A 17,491-nucleotide genomic window follows, 5' to 3' on the forward strand; every position below is an offset into this window, starting at 1 on the left:
GCCGAAAGCTTTGCCTCCATGAGCAGCAAGATCCACGACCAAGAAAGTCTGGGATTTTGCAGGGGGGATTTGGGGGGTATAGACCCCTCGTTCTGCTGCGGGATAGCAGCGTTTTAACCGGGGCAAACATGCCTCACATAAATAAAAGGTAAAAAGAAGTTTATAAACTGGCTTAAGTGTTTCTTTAAGGCATCATAATGATCTGTATTTGTTTCCTAACAAATTTCAAGTATCCCCTTTGATGTTGCATGTTCTGTGTATAGCTATCTTGTAAGCATATAGGATTCAGTCTGACGAAGGCTCAAAAGCTGACTCTTACATATTTTTAAGTTAAACAATAAATGGTATAATTCTGATTCAAAACCTCTTGCACTTCGTTTGTACAGTAATTCTATTGGTTATCCACTAGATGGCAGCATAGGTTTATAAACTAGTTTCCTCAAACCTATTTTTGCTCACTAACCTTATTTCATGTTTGTTTTTTTTCAAAATTGACTTGTTACTGCAATCTCTCTTTCCAATTTCAAAAGAAAAAAAAATCTGTATTTGCATGTTTTTGTTTTTTTTATTCATAGGAAAATTTGATTTATACTACTGATCCTGATTCATTGGAGGTGAACACAAAAGATGTAGATAGTACGCTGAGTCGAGCATCCAGGGCTATAAAGAAAACCTCAAAAAAAGTAAGGTCATCTGCTATATTTATCTGAATGTTTGTTTTTTTTCCTCTGTCCTCCGATTTACAATATCCTGGCCTATGGACAACTATTGGCATGTCTCAAATTGCTGTTATGGGTCTCTATGTATTTTTAACTCCTCAGTGGTGTCATATGAACTGACACTAAACTTTAAAGGACAACTGAAGTGAGACTATACTAGTTACCTGGCAGCCCTGTTGATCTATTTGGCTTCAGTAGCGTCTGAATCAAACCAAAAAAAGCATGAAGCTAATCTATCTAAACCACTTAAGGACCACAGGTTTTACCACACCTAAGTGACCAGGCTATTTTCAAATTAGGGCTCTGCAGCTTTAATGGCTTACTGCAGAGCCACACATCCGTGCACACAAATTAACACACCCTCCCTTTTCTGCCCGCCAACAGAGATTTCTGTTGGTGGGCTCTGATCGCTGCTGCAGGCAGTGGTGTTTTATATATATTTATCGTGTAAAAAGGAGTACTGTGCACCCGTAACATAAACCGTTCCCAAAAAGATTTATTCCGTTCCTTTAGACATACATAAACAGCCTTGACATACTTCAAAAAGAGGTGCCAAACCTGTGTGTGCCGACGTTGTGGTGGTGTGGAGGGGAGAGGTGACCAGGGGAAAATCCGGACGGCACTACAGCCGTTTCTCGGCGCTTGCTCACATGCGTGTCCGTTTACGAACGCCCGACATACGAACGACCTGCCGATACGAACGACCTGATCTTATCGCAATGACCTCATTTCCGCATGGGGGAAGTTTTGAAGAAGCGGCTTCAAACTTCCCCCAAGTACCGGTGCATGTTCCCGCAGCAGTGTTGGACTCTCCTTCCAGCCAGAGTCCAACGCGGTCTGTCCTCTGCTCTCCGCCTCCTGCTCCCTATAGCCGCATACAGCACGATAGATGCAGCATCGCTTTGCGTCCTGTATGTCATGTGACTGTATATCACATCACATCACATGACATACAGGAGGCGATGTTGCATCTAGCGGTGCTGTACGCGGCAAATAGGGAGCAGGAGGCGGAGGACAGACAGTGTTGGACTTGGGCTGGAAGGTGAGTCCATAGGGTACAGAGAAAGCGAAGGGGAAAAAGCCGGGCACAGGGGGCTAAAAACGGGCAGAGAGCAACACGAGGTACAAATGTAGTCACAGGGGCTGCAAACAGTGGGGATACAGAGGCACAAGGGGTACAAACCAAAGTGCTTGGGGGGGGGGGGGTGACAGATGCACAGGGGGTACAAAAATCCACGGGGGATTACAAATGGAGGCACAGGGTTACAAACAGTCACATGGGGTCAAAACAGGGGTACAAAGACATAGGGGGTACAAACAGAGGCATACAGTGGAGGAAATAATTATTTGACCCCTCACTGATTTTGTAAGTTTGTCCAATGACAAAGAAATGAAAAGTCTCAGAACAGTATCATTTCAATGGTAGGTTTATTTTAACAGTGGCAGATAGCACATCAAAAGGAAAATCGAAAAAATAACCTTAAATAAAAGAAAGCAACTGATTTGCATTTCATTGAGTGAAATATGTTTTTGAACCCCTACCAACCATTAAGAGTTCTGGCTCAATTAGTCACCCTCATTAAGGACACCTGGCTTAACTAGTCACCTGTATAAAAGACACCTGTCCACAGAATCAATCAATCAAGCAGACTCCAAACTCTCCAACATGGGAAAGACCAAAGAGCTGTCCAAGGATATCGGAGACAAAATTGTAGACCTGCACAAGGCTGGAATGGGCTACAAAACCATTAGCAAGAAGCTGGGAGAGAAGGTGACAGCTGTTGGTGCGATTGTTCGAAAATGGAAGGAGCACAAAATGACCATCAATCGACCTCGCTCTGGGGCTCCACGCAAGATCTCACCTCGTGGGGTGTCAATGGTTCTGAGAAAGGTGAAAAAGCATCCTAGAACTACACGGGAGGAGTTAGTGAATGACCTCAAATTAGCAGGGACCACAGTCACCAAGAAAACAATTGGAAACACATTACACCGCAATGGATTAAAATCCTGCAGGGCTCGCAAGGTCCCCCTGCTCAAGAAGGCACATGTGCAGGCCCGTCTGAAGTTTGCCAATGAACACCTGAATGATTCTGTGAGTGACTGGGGGAAGGTGCTGTGGTCTGATGAGACCAAAATAGAGCTCTTTGGCATTAACTCAACTCGCTGTGTTTGGAGGAAGAAAAATGCTGCCTATGACCCCCAAAACACCGTCCCCACCGTCAAGCATGGGGGTGGAAACATTTTGCTTTGGGGGTGTTTTTCTGCTAAGGGCACAGGACAACTTAATCGCATTAACAGGAAAATGGACGGAGCCATGTATCGTGAAATCCTGAACGACAACCTCCTTCCCTCTGCCAGGAAACTGAAAATGGGTCGTGGATGGGTGTTCCAGCACGACAATGACCCAAAACATACAGCAAAGGCAACAAAGGAGTGGCTCAAGAAGAAGCACATTAAGGTCATGGAGTGGCCTAGTCAGTCTCCGGACCTTAATCCAATAGAAAACTTATGGAGGGAGCTCAAGCTCAGAGTTGCACAGAGACGGCCTCGAAACCTTAGGGATTTATAGATGATATGCAAAGAGTGGACCAACATTCCTCCTAAAATGTGTGCAAACTTGGTCATCAATTACAAGAAACGTTTGACCTCTGTGCTTGCAAACAAGGGTTTTTCCACTAAGTATTAAGTATTTTATTGTTAGAGGGTTCAAAAACTTATTTCACTCAATGAAATGCAAATCAGTTGCTATCTTTTATTTAAGGTTATTTTTTCGATTTTCCTTTTGATGTGCTATCTGCCACTGTTAAAATAAACCTACAATTGAAATGATACTGTTCTGAGACTTTTCATTTCTTTGTCATTGGACAAACTTACAAAATCAGTGAGGGGTCAAATAATTATTTCCTCCACTGTAGATGGGGTGCAAACAAAGGTGGGGACATAGAGTGAACAAAGGCACTAAAGGGGACAAACAGGGACAGAGGGGGACACTGGAGGCAAAAGGGGGGCACATAGGAGGCCAAGAGGACAGAGATAGCACAGCCTTCCGAGTTAAGAACGAACCTACAATCCCTATCTCGTTCGTTAACCGAGGACTACCTGTACTTAAAAGGAAATAAATATGGCAGCCTCTGTATCCTTCTTACTTCAGTTGTCCTTTATATGTTAATTTCACATGTGACAAACAATATATAATGGGAAAAAAAAAAAAGAAAATCCACACACTGAGGTTGGATTACACTTGCAACATGTCCATGTAGTATGGTTGCTCTGTACCACAGCAGTGACCGCTGCATTTGGGAGCAGATGTGTTCAGTTCTATCGGAATGCAAACCCATCTGATGTCGCCCCCCCTCCCCCCCCAAAAAAAAATGCTATTGGGGTTGTGCATTGTGTGAACGCAATAGACAAACTAGGCATTGTGAAAACTGACATGTGCATAAACCCCTATGGCAGATAGTGGATCCATTCCATCATGTGTTGGTGCCGGTTTACAGTGAATGAGCCACGCCAGGGCACCAGTTGCCACCCAGATGTGATGTTGATGCAATGAAATGGCAACTCATCCGTTGCAGTACATGATGCACTGCTGGGTGCATTTTCAAGAGATACATTGCCATAACATTAAAGCATACCCCTAGTGTAGATTAGACACAGAGGTAGACTAATAAATAAGTTATTACTACCTGGCACGACATCCGTGTAATCATCTTTACTGCAATCCCAAACCAGTTGAGTTTTAGCAAGTAGCTTTGCCTCCTTGCCTAGAAAGGCCTCAGCATTTCTGTGTATCACAATAGATAGGCCGCTGCCATGCCACCACCACGTTACTCTGCCGGACAACTGTAATCCGATGCTTAGTCTGCTGCTGTCTGCTTTCATAAATGGTCCGGCCACACACTTAGTGTAAACTGAGCAATAAATACGCTATAAGTAATGCAAATTACTCATTTTTTTTATTAATGGGCTTTAGATATTGTATAATTACTTTTTGATAGCTTTATTGGATAACTAGAAATATATTTACTGTATGTCATTAATTATGACTTTTACAGGTCACAAGAGCATTTTCATTCTCCAAAACCCCCAAGAGAGCCCTGCAGAGGGCGCTCATGGTACATAATACTCCAGATGACCGGAGTCCTGGCCCAAGCACTGGTGGCTTTGCCAGTAGTCGCATGCCAAGTACCACGTCTCTAGCAGTAAGTAGCTCACTGACACACCTGTCTGGTTACACAATTCTTCTCACATGAAGCTAGCTTTTCAGAGAGCTCATTCATCTTTAGTACCTCTAGTAATTTAGTTTCTTGTCCCTATTTTGCTCTGCATTCTGCAGTTTTGACTGGAACGCTTTTATAGGTACCCACTGTGAACTGGATTGCCGGTTTTTCCACTGTATTGATCTTGCATGTGATTCTCGTATTGTATTTTTCTCTGGCTTTCATTTTTGTTTTTGAGCTGATAAACCTGGTTTTCATTTTTGTTGTTAATCTGATTTATTAGAAACACACCGAAGTTATGGTTTTTTCTTTTGTTTTTTTTAGGTTTTTTTTGCTTCCGAAAGCTCTTGCTCCTTGCAAAGCCAAACTTTGGCTAAAATTTTGGCTAAAATTTAGTGATCAAGATTGCCTTTCAGGTTTATAAATTACCGTGCCTCATCCAACTGCTTATCTACAAAAGTATGTTTACAGGAAACAGACATCTGTGATATTTCTTTAAAGACAATTTTTTTAAAATGCCCATAAAATCCATAGGAGAGTTTTTGTAAAATATAAACCATTTCTGGGGTTCACCTGAAATACCTACATAGTAAGTTTGCAAATCCTTTTTTTAATCTCTAGGGTAGTGGCCCTACCCATACAGAGAGCGTACTTGTTGTCTACTGGTTTCTCCTCCCCCGTAAAGTGTCTTGTGGCTGCCCTCCGTGTCGCCTAGTTGCAGAGTTACAGGTAGCAGAAGTGCATTTCACCTAATCCGGGCGGGACATGCTGCACTCCTAGTCCCTAGTTCATTAAGATCAAACACTAAAGGCTGAATGCAAAGGAAGACATGATGTTGCAGTGCCCAGCATGGATTAGGTGAGATGCGCTTTAGCTTTCTGTACTCTGCAATAAGGCGACGCGGGGAAGGAGGGCAGATGCTACACAGCAAGGAACCCTCTAAGAGGGAGTGGAGACACCAGGTACAATGTGTTAGGGATAGAGGGCGGCCAATAGACCACCAGAGGGAACACTGTATTGGATATGTAGGGTAGACTACTAGGTACGTTATATGGGGGGTGGGACCACTAGATGCCAGGTACGTTGTAGATTGTGGGGGGCGGGAACCAGTGAACCCTATGGGGTAGGGATGGGTGACCACTGGACATTGTGTATTCGGGAGGAATGGGCGTAGCTGGAAGTCTTTGGACTTTGTCAACAAAGTAGTGAATTTTGATCTATGCTTTGAAATTATAAAATGATATCTATTTGCATGCTATTGAACTATTTTGTTTTTCTTTTAAAGTAAGGTGTACTATATATGTCTTGTTTTGGTATATTTTTTTCCCAGGCTTTTTACAATTAATTCATTCCTGTCCTTAGATCACTCGGTCTTCCTCCACCTTCAACCTAAATGGACCTGCCAAACCTACAAGTGTTCAGCGATCTAATTCCCTTGACGGGAACTCACAAAGTCCCAGATCTCATTCAGTTCTTTGCCCAACTTCCCCTAATGGCCCTGTGCCTCGTTCTTTGAAAGGAGACACAAGTCAGTCTACCCCACAGTTATACTGTGTTGGCCAGTCGGGTGAAAAGCATATTATACCCCATATTGTCACAACTACATGTCTGGGACAAAATGAGCAGATCATTGACACCTGTGGCAAGAAATCTGTGTTCTTTCGAAAGGAGCCCTCACGATGAACCAAACTTTGTGAGCTTGCTAGATTTTTTTTTTCTATGTGTACTACCACCAATGGTGACATTAATTGGTGTTGGATGGGCTATTCGCACAGAGGTGTTTAATGGGTACATCAGTGCTGCACGTTTGTCATTTGAGGGGGTTTTACTTTAACTCTTGTGAAAATCTATTGGTGCTGTTCTAACGATATAGGGGATTGTGTAACATACCAGAAATGGTTCTTTCCATGCTTTGTCCATAATTGTGTCTAACCGTCTGTGGCTTTTTGATCTCAGGTTTGTACTAAATCTCACTACTGTACTGCATTTAGTGATTTTGCCAGTTGATTAAATGCTATGACTACAGTATTCTTGAGTTGTAGTATTATGTTGAGATTTTCTATTGATAGTTTTTTTTTTCCCATGCTCTTGGCTAAATATGGACAATGAGACTGCAGTGTTGGTTTGTCAGATTGTTGAACAGAAAGTTAGTGGTGTTGGGGAATCATCAGGTTTCCCTCATTCCTTTTTATGTTCAAAAAGTCTGTATCAAACAGTCACTCTGCTGAATGGAGACATTAGCCTCTGATTGGCATAAATCATTGCTACAAAAAGACACACATTTAAAAAGTAATTTGGACACTATGCCTTTTATATGTTAAAGAAGAATTCCACAAAGCATTAAAGTATTTCCTACATTTATATAAATACAGGTAGTGCCCTACTTGGGAACGGCTCGAAAATGGGAAGTAAAAAAAGTGATCCGCTGCAAAAAACTTAGGGCACAGGGGGACAGATGACACGGTGGGGGGCAGTGGAGACACAGAGGGTGACACTGGACACCCAGCAGGGCATAGTGGAGGAACAGGGGACAGAGATGGCAGTTTTTCTTTTTATTATTATTATTATTATTATTACTTATCTATCCTAGTGGGAATACAACTTCCTCGTTTTGTAAGCAAGAGATCCATAGTGCAGGATAATCTCAACCAAACTCATGGTTTCTCTCCCTGCCACTAGAAGCCATTCTGTTCTGTGCTGTGCCATTTGTTCCCCCCCCCTCCACCATCCCATATAACTGCAGTCTGCACTTGCCCCATAAACTGTCACCCAAGGGATCTATTCCTGATTCTTGCAAGCAAAATTCTTTGGGCATATGTACCACCTTTTAGGACATATACAGAAGTGCTAATATTTTTTTTTTTTTTGTTGTTTTTTAAATCACTGGAGTGCCCATGGAAATAGGGGTTCCACATTTTACTTCTTCACCTGGCAAAGATTTTAATAGCCATTTTTTCTCTATATACAGTAAATCTGTTGGTTACTGCAGCAAGGTATGTCCAATGGGAGGTTCCTATTTGATATTGAAAAGTGTTTGTTAGAGTATTCCACCTGTCACCAAGAACAACCATACACATGAAGCAGTATAAATCAATTTCCAGCCATATATGTAAGTGATAACACAGAAGTCCACAGTCCATTATAGACCCCATGTCTACATATCCTGATAGCTGGTATTCCACATGGACCAGTGTGCTGGAGTATTTAGATAGAAGTATTCTATTCTTAGGCAAATCAGATTCTGTCTCCTGAGCGCTCACGTTGTCACTTTTAACAAATGCTTCACTGCTCCTTCACCAACACCCTTCAGTGAAGCACTCGCTGAGTATTACAGACTATTGCTACAGTGGTCTGATCTCGCATGTGGGGCATTGAGTGGGCTTCCCTCGCCTCTCGACCAGACACATCCTTCCTCTTCTTATATATGCACTTATCAGCACATTACCTCAAAGGAATGATGACACAACATCGCACAAGTTTGTTCAAATATTGCACTCACGTTATCCTGAAGCGTTATGAAGCATAGTGTTTTTACAGTGGGCTCTCCCCCACGTGGTATGACCGCCGAAGTCCTGCTCCACGCCGCCCACTCTTGCTTCACTCGCTTCTCTAGTTTGTGGATATCGCCGCCAGAGACTGCTCTCTACTAGTTTCATCATAAATCACATGATTCATCAGGAGATGGGGTCTCTGCGGCTGGGAGCTGTTAAATATAGTGCCCTATGCTGTCATTGGAAGATGTTCCTGTCATACACTGATAGCAAAGCACTCCTCCGTGCAAAATTAATAACCTCCCCCAGCAACCCACTCCATATAGTGTGTGTTCCTCAAAGGAAATAAATATGGCAGCCTCTGTATCACTCTCATCTGATATTTTACTAGAGCTAAACAGAACTCTATTCTCACACTGAGCCCTCCCTCTACCAATGCCTAACCTTAACTATTTCTCCCCCAAAACGGCTAATTTTGGCAAATTATAAATTTCACTCAATAGCCATATAAAGTAAACTAGGGATTTTTTTTAATGATTTTTCATATTTTAAAGATGGCAAAGGTAAAGAAATATCTTCTATATAAAATACATGGTTAGAAATAGAATGGTTGCAATTGAATGGTTAATCGCAGAGGCATACACCGCCTCTGTCAGACTGAAAAATGCATGCCCTGCATCCTAGACAAGTGCTAACATTTATTAAACTAGGAGGAACTTTAGCTTCCAATATGGTTTGCATGCAAAGTATATTATACTAGACACTTGCGCCACGGTGAGGCAAACCTCCAGGCAAGTAACCTAACCTAAATTTAAAACCTTGGGAGCAGCGAAGCAAAAAAAGTGTAACTTACATTTTGTTGAACAGCGAGGAGAACACCAGCGCATACCACTAAGGCTGCATCTGAAATGACCACCAGCTCAGTGTGAAGCACCTAAATAGATTTTCTGCACACTTTGCATTCAATTCAGATGCAAATCATATGCAAATCTGCTACTACATATTATGCAAACAGGAAACTCAGGAGGAGGAGCTGGGAGCAGCTAACCTGACAGTTACATAGTTACAAAGTTAAAAAAAAAAAGGTGGGGGGAAAGGCTGCACGTCCCTAAACACATGCTGCAATTGAATAGTTAATCGCACAGGCATACACCGCCTCTGCCAGACTGAAAAATGCATGCCCTGCATCCTAGACAAGGATGCAGGGCATACTTGCAAAGACATTATCAAGAGTTTTTAAAATCACAAACACTCAGAAAAGCTCTCATGGTGTGAACCAGCCCTTCCGCCTCTCGGATGACTGCTGCTGTAGATTGTACTTATAGGCAGCCTTGCAGACAGCATTTTCTGAGTAAAACCAAGGTTGGGAATCCTGCATTAACATATTTAATTTAAATAAAGCAGTACATGTTCCGCCTTTTGTTGAAAGTTTGTTTTTGCTCTCCCTAAACACTTTTTTTTTTTTTTTTTTTAATTTCTCTTTCAGAATGTCCCATCACCGTCTTTGGTAAGCCTGTTTGAACGGAAATACCATACATTCAGTCGCTCAACAACGCATCTTATCTGAATGCTGAGGAGCTTTTATATTGAAAGGATTGAAAAAAGCAGCTGGCTGTTCTGAAAGACTTTTTTTTTTTTCCTTTTTCTGTTCCAATATGGTACTTCTCAGTAGCACTTCCAAGCAGCTTGCTAATGATAAATCGGATATTGGGAGAATGGTCTATACTTCACCCAAGTGCAAGTCAAAGGCTTTGTGTATATATGTGTACATGGCAAGAATCCGGCCAGTTTTCTGTTGTTTGTGCATTATAAGTGTTTCTGTAATATGACCCATGCATGCCAAATGCAAGTCCTGTATGTACAGGTGGATGTCCTTACCTCTTTTCGTGTATGGTGTTGCTTTGTGATCATGACGATACAATTAGTCTCGTTTGTCCCAAGATGTATTCTATGTTGCCTGACCGCTCCCAGTCATGCTTGTGCTCTTTCAATCCCACTGGAGGATGAGGGGCAATAGAACCCCACTTGAGACACAGACTGATTTGTGGAAGTAAATAAAGTGTAAAATCTACCACCAAACTATGCTTGGGGACTATGGAAACTCTTTGGCTACACTTGTGCGTATTATTATTATTAGACATTTGTGTCTGGCTTTATGTATCTGATCACATGATATACTGAGAGGCAGGTCAAGAAATTTAATTTATAGAAACTTTTTTTTCCAGGACCTCTCTGGCTACTGAGTGGTAGTGTTGACCCCTCATCAGGAATGGGAGCTGCGATTTCACCTTTGTATGTGGTGCTTCCTGTTGATTTTCACATGTAATAGACCTTCATGAGCCTAAAGTGAACCTGAGGTAAGTCATATGGAGGCTGCCATATTAATTCCCTTTTTAACAATACCAGTTGTCTGGCAGTCCTGCTGATCTATGTGGCTGCAGTAGTGTCTGAATAACACCAGAAACAAGCATGCAGCTAATCTTGTCAGATCTGACAATGTCATAAACACCTGATCTGCATATGCTTGTTCAGGGACTAAAAGTATTAGAGGCAGAGGATCAGCAGGACAGGCAGGCAACTGGTATTGCTTAAAAGGTAATAAATATGGCAGCCTCCATATCTCTCTCACCTTTGGTTCCCTTTTAGTGTTCAGAGCTCTTCCATCCCCAGCAGCCAAGTGCCCAGCATATGTAATAAATGCAATAGTTGATACTCTGATTCCTCTTATGAAACATTATACAGTATATCAATGGAGTTTCTCTGGTGCCAGTGGATATGCGTGGCACTGGGCTTCCTGGTGTTGCACGCTTGCGGCTAGAGATTATTAAGAGTCCTCAGAGTGATTACCTAAAACCTGTGAGGAGCAGGTAGAGGCTAGGGATGATCAATAAAATGCAAACTTCTCCTTGCATTCAAATTTTATGTAAATGTAATGCAGCTTCAGTCAATACAAATTGACAGCTATTCTTATTGGTCCAATTTAAAGCTGCATATAATTTGCATGAAATCAGAATGCATGGAGAAGTTATTTGCATCTCATTGCCTTTGCTAAAGATGAGAAAGGGATGATAGGTTCAGTTCTGGAAATGTTTGTGCTCTGGAGGTGTTCCTGAAGCACTTCGTACTGATGTATATGTGGCGTCTTTATTATTGTACTGTGCTAGGCCTGGACCGTCTGCTGTGATCAACTTCCTGTCTGTAACCTGTAAATCAAAAAGGGTTTAAGGTTGGAAAATATTTAATAACTGACACGGCTCCTGTTCTGAAAAATAGTAGCTTAATTCCTTCACAGTAAAATGGGGGGAGAAAAATCATGTTTTCTTTTATGTATATATCACAATGAGATGTGGTTATTCTACAAAAAATTGTTGTTTTTTTTGTTTGTCTTTGATCTGTTTTAACAATTTGTGTATTTATTTATATTAATAGTTAGGTAGTTTATAAGAGAGCATTTGTGATCCCCCCTCTAACACTACATTTCCTGTTGTAATATTTTTCTGTTTGTCTTAGGAAGGAAAGTGTCAGTATGACAGCTGCTAATCAGCTCTTATTAAAAGATAATGCTGCAACAAAAAAAGCTACTGGCTATATTTTTAAAACGGTTTGTATTCATAGGACTGTATCTTGTATATAAATAAACTTGTAAAGCTGTATTTGTCTGTCGTCCTTTATTGCAGGTTTACAGAGACATGCTGTTTAGCCATAATTATTCTGAGCAGATGTTTGAAAGGGTTTGAGATGCAATGTAACTAATTTTAGCTGTTTTGATGTAAAATGTGCTTTTCTGTGAAGATTTTGTGCAGAATCTTTGTAAACTCCTCCTTTGTGCATTACTCCATTTATTTTACCAGGTTGGTTCTATCTGGGAACATAGTAGTTTGACAGTGTAACCCCTGCAGGTTTTGTTTTTTTTTACCCTTTTTATATGCCTATATGTATGTTCTATTCCACGTCATTTTTCAGACCACATTCAGCCATTTTCATGAGTCTGTTTTCCTTAATCTCTTCTGTACCAGACAACCCTGGCCCCTTTAATACCAGTGCTGTTCTTGCCTTTAGTTAGGGGACTCCTGTGATTGGCTCTCAGGAGCCAATTAAATGGGAAAATAGAACTTCCCAGTGTTAAAAAGCAGATGTTAAAAAGTAAGCAGGAGAGTCTCATTACCTACAAGAGCTGTGAGTGAGATGGCAGAAGACAACCTACTGATTGGGATTCAGCTGTGGGGGAGAATTGTTGAACTGTAGCAGCTGCAGGTGTGTCTGGTATTTCCCTGTAGATGCGTTACGAACCTTTGCACGTTCCTGCCTTGTGCCGCTGGCAATGTGTCTATTTCCAACGATGCTGATCTCATGTCCCCTGCAGTCTCGCAGGCTCCAACAAGGACTGAATAAGGTATCCTTGGCAGCGCCTGCAAAGTCATCTGTTTTGCCCTGGTTGACTCCCTTGTGGATTGGATCGGTATTGGAGAGTGTGTGTGCTCGAGTGAAGTCTGCGGATCCCCTATATTGGTGATATCCGTGCTATATACTGTTATATATATATATATATATACCATTGATTAAGGGTTGTGGAGCGCAGTCCTTTTTGCCTTTCGGGGTATTGGAGTTTTCAGAAGACAGCTGATACCCACAAGCCAATATTTGCTACCATTGATGGATACATTAAAAATGACCAAATTGTATGTTGACTGATTATAAATGACAAAAAAATATTGGATGTGGCAATTTAATATTGAATGGGCTTGCATAGAACACTGTATGGGCAAATTGCTGGCCATCTAGCCACAACACAGCAGAAGTTGCTGAGAACATTCATAGAGATCCATTATACAGATATCCAGATGTAAATGGTGACTGATTCCTGTACAGTAGTCTTCTGGTCCAAAAATTAGTCAGAATGCTCAATAACTTAAACTATTATCTGCAGATGTCCTTGTGTGTAACACACAATGGTTACTTCACAAAGCCTGTTGTGAACTCTGAGACCCCTTAGTTGGCTAACACAAAAAACAAGAAAAAAACAGAACATGAAAATCATCTTTTAACATAGAATGAGTCATTCAAACAAGTAAAATCTCTTGTGCAGTTTCAACATACTGAATCTACCTGCATCTGGGTTGTACAGCAACACAAAAACCTGTGCCATGCTTCTGGTATTTATGTACAGCCAATGGAGTTTTTCTGAGATCAGTAATTAAAAAGCCAATGCCAGGGTATTCAGTATAGCTCTAGATGTTAGCTGAAAAGGCCTAGGTTCAGGGAGTCCAGGCTGAACCTGGTGCTGTAGCTGTTTGTCTTCATAGATTTCCTTTTTACCAGTAAAATTGAAGTTACATTATGTCTGCATTGTTGATCAGGGAATACTTTTTAAAGCTTTCTGTGGATAAATATTCGAAGTAAAATTTACATTTAACATAAACCTAAACCAAAGTAAAAAGTGTTTCACTTACCTGGGGCTTCTAACAGCCCCCTGCAGCCTCCATGTGCCCACGCCGCCCTGAGACACTCCTCCGTTATGTGGAAATTTTGTACTGTGCATGTGCAGGACGCTCCCGGCTGCAGGAGTGTGAATGAGTATGTGCGCAGCCAGGGCCACAGAGGCGCAGTGGCAGACTGGCCAGCCGGGGGGAAACAAAACTTAGTCACTGCAGGGGGACCCGGAGGATCTATGAGTGATGGTGCAGGATGGCTGCAGGGGGCTGGTAGAAGCCCCAGGTAAGTGAAACGTTTTTTTTTTTTTTTTAAACTTTGGTTTAGGTTCACTTTTTTTTTTAACTGCTTGCCGTCTGCGTCACGCCGCTGGGCGTGGCCGCGGCAGCCCCAGGACCAGCTAATGCTGATTGGCGTAAAGTCCTGGGGCAGCAGTTTGCAGGAGATCGCGCGCAGGCTGTGCGCGCATCTCCTGTCTGGTGGGCGGAGCAGAGTTCCGCCTTCAGTCTCCGAGCGGCGATCACGAAACCGACGTGTATTTACATGTACAGCGCTGCGATCTGTAGCAGCGCTGTAATGGTGACAGCCGTGTGACATGGCTGTCCTCCTGGGGGACAAGAGAGCGATTGGCTCCCATAGGCAGAAGCCTATGACAGCCGATCGCCGTGAAAAAAAAAATACAAAGAAAATAGCAAGAAATATTTAAAAAAAAAAAAAAACAAATATTAAAAAAATAAACACGGGGGGAGTGATCAGACCTCAACAACAGAGCTCTGTTGGAGGGGGGGAATCACTTGTGTCCAGAGTTGTACGGCCCTGCAGCTTGGCCTTAAAGCTGCAGTCGCCAATTAAGCAGGAAATAGCTTGGCCACTAGGGGGGTTTAACACCATGGTCCTCAAGAGGTTAAAGAAAATGCATACTGATCTATTTTATTTGTTTTGCACTATGAAGATTTGATTTTTAGTGTATTACTCAGTAGTGATTTAACAGCAGAAGAATGTTTACTGTTGCAGTGAACAAGCAAGAAAAGACCTCCAATGTGTTGACCAACAACAAAGCTCTATTCCATCCAGGCCCCCTTACGGTAACCATGACTCAAAGATCAGCAGTTCATGTGCTAATTACAGCTGGAAAATCAGACCTTGTGAAAAAAGTTCTATAAATAAAACACCTTTAAGAGCTACTTGATTTGTGGACTTACACACCATTTAAAAAAAAAATCTCCAAATATTATTCTGTGGTGCTGAGCGATTTACTGTACATATGCTTGCTAAATAAACATGTTGGTCCACACAACCATGCTGGTGTGCATCACCATATCCAAGAAAGGCCTCCACAACCTATTGGAAATGACATCATCGGGAATTAATAATTTCTATAAGCTCGCATTCCACAAGTACTGATCACAGTGATGATGTATTGCAGAGTAGTGGAAATGCCAGGTTAGCATTAATTTCATGATTCATTAGCTACAACCATGAAGGCTTGCTGTTCTGAAGGGATCGGTTGAAAAGGGCGCCCGAGCTGCCTGTATGAAAAGGGCGCCGCCATAGACATCAATGTTATTTCTGGAAATATGGGTTACAAGGTGTAGAAAAGGGCGCCCGAGTTTTGATATAGGCTACAAGTGAGCTCCCCTTTGTAGCCCATATTTTTTTCGGCTACAGTAAGGTGCCCCTCTGTAGCCCATATTATTGACTTTTTTTTTTTAAGCCGAAGTTTTTATATGGGCTACAAGCACTGTAAGCCGAATTATTTCATTCCCCCACTATCCATGGCGGCCTGGAGGGGGAATAGTAATTAACACATCCCGGAGTTTCTTTCTAGCCGAAGTTTGTATATGGGCTACAAGCGCTGGAAGCCGAATTATTTCATTCCCCCACTATCCATGGCGGCCTGGAGGGGGAATAGTAATTAGCACATCCCGGAGTTTTTTGTAGCCGAAGTTTTTATATAGGCTACAACAGGCGCCTTGGTTTTTTTGTAGCCCAAGTTTTTATATGGGCTACACCAAGTGTCTTTTTTGTAGCCGAAGTTTATATGGGCTACACCAGGCGCCTTTTTTGTAGCCGAAGTTGGTATATATATGGGCTCCACCAGGCGCCCTTTTTTACCGGCGCCCTTTTCATGTAGACCCGTTCTGAAGCATCCACAGGTGGTGCCAATATCTAGGCTGTCATATCACTTGCAGTGATCTGAAATCTGGTCATTTTAGTCTTAAAGACTCAAAAGTCAGCACATGGAATCCACTAGCATTAAATACAGTGCTTGCCAAAAAAATGTTCATGTGATGAGACAAAAACATGCTGATGTATGTTTCATGGCTCAAAGGTCCACTTCAATAGTGTAAAAAATGTAATGGATTATATAGATGGGAGTCATCAATAAGGAGAACAGTGCTCCACCCATAAAGTTGTGGTAGATTTAACATTTGGCATACCATGGGGTGCAAAAGTTTGGGCAACCTTAATTGTCATGATTTTCCTGTATAAATCGTTGGTTGTTAACGTCTGGTAAATATATCATTATAGGAGACACACAGTGATATTTGAGTAGTGAAATGAAGTTTATTGGATTTACAGAAAGTGTGCAATAATTGGTTACATAAAATTAGGCAGGTTCATAAATGTGTCATTTTGTTGATTCCAGAACTTTTAGAACTCATTATTGGAACTCAAATTGGGTTGGTAAGCTCAGTGACACCTGACCTACAAACACAGGTGAATCCAATTATGAGAGAATATTTTAAGGTGGTCAATTGTAAGTTTCCTCTTTTTTTAATTTTCTCTGAATAGTAGCAACATGGGGGGTCTCAAAACAACTCAAATGACCTGAAGACCAAGATTAACCATAATGGCTTAGGGGAAGGATACAGAAAGCTGTCTCAGATTTCAGCTGTCTGTTTCCACAGTTAGGAAAATACTGAGGAAATGGAAGACCACAGGCTCCGTTCAAGTTAACCTGCCTGGCGTTCTGATTCCCTGCGGCCGTGGGAACGTTTTTTGCTATTTTTTTTAACTATATCATGTAGCTAGCCTAGCGCTAGCTCCATGATTGCCCCCTCCCTGCGGCGTCCCTCCCACCCCTCCGATCCCCGCCGGTGCAATCACCCATCCGGAAATCCCGTTCTGAACGGGATTTCCAGGAGGGCTTCCCCCGTCGCCATGACGACGCACGTCGTGACGTCACAGGGAGACCCGATCCACCCCTCAGCGCTGCCTGGCACTGATTGGCCAGTCAGTGCACGGGGTCTCGCCTGGGGGGGCCCTGCATCGCAGCGGATCTGCAGCGGGCGGCGGCAATTGGACACAACACGCAGCAAGCAAAGTGCTTGCTGCGTGTTTAAAAAAAAAATATAATCAAATCGGCCCAGCGGGGCCTGAGCGGTGACCTCCGGCGTCTCTGGACGAGCCTAGCTCGTCCAGAATGCTAGGGAGGTTAAGGCTTGAAGTGGCAGACCAAGAGAAATCTTGGATAAACAGAAGTGATGAATGGTGAGAACAGTCGGAGTCAACCCACAGACCAGCACAACAGACCTAAAACAACATCTTGCTGCAGATGGAGTCACTCTGCATTGTTCAACCATTCGGCACACTTTACACAAGGAGATGCTGTATGCGAGAGTGATGC

At 42.4% G+C, this 17,491-nt stretch overlaps 1 protein-coding gene across 8 annotated transcripts in view; it reads left to right on the forward strand.

Moving 5' to 3' along the window:
• Positions 1-17,491, forward strand: part of ECT2 (epithelial cell transforming 2) — a 270,409-nt gene that overhangs the window by 133,723 nt on the left and 119,195 nt on the right. For 3 of the 8 annotated variants that reach the window (XM_068281041.1, XM_068281042.1, XM_068281040.1), the window contains 3 exons: positions 576-683; positions 4,775-4,921; positions 9,917-10,512. In XM_068281041.1, coding sequence (XP_068137142.1) covers positions 576-683; positions 4,775-4,921; positions 9,917-9,997 — 336 coding nt within the window. In that variant the 3' untranslated portion in view covers positions 9,998-10,512. Of the gene's footprint in view, positions 1-575; positions 684-4,774; positions 4,922-9,916; positions 12,082-14,874; positions 14,929-17,491 lie in introns of those variants that run through there. The other 5 variants (XR_011031389.1, XM_068281043.1, XR_011031390.1 and 2 more) reach the window with 5 other exon arrangements.

This window comes from Hyperolius riggenbachi, chromosome 4, assembly GCF_040937935.1.
Source record: "Hyperolius riggenbachi isolate aHypRig1 chromosome 4, aHypRig1.pri, whole genome shotgun sequence".
Lineage (NCBI taxonomy): Eukaryota > Metazoa > Chordata > Amphibia > Anura > Hyperoliidae > Hyperolius > Hyperolius riggenbachi.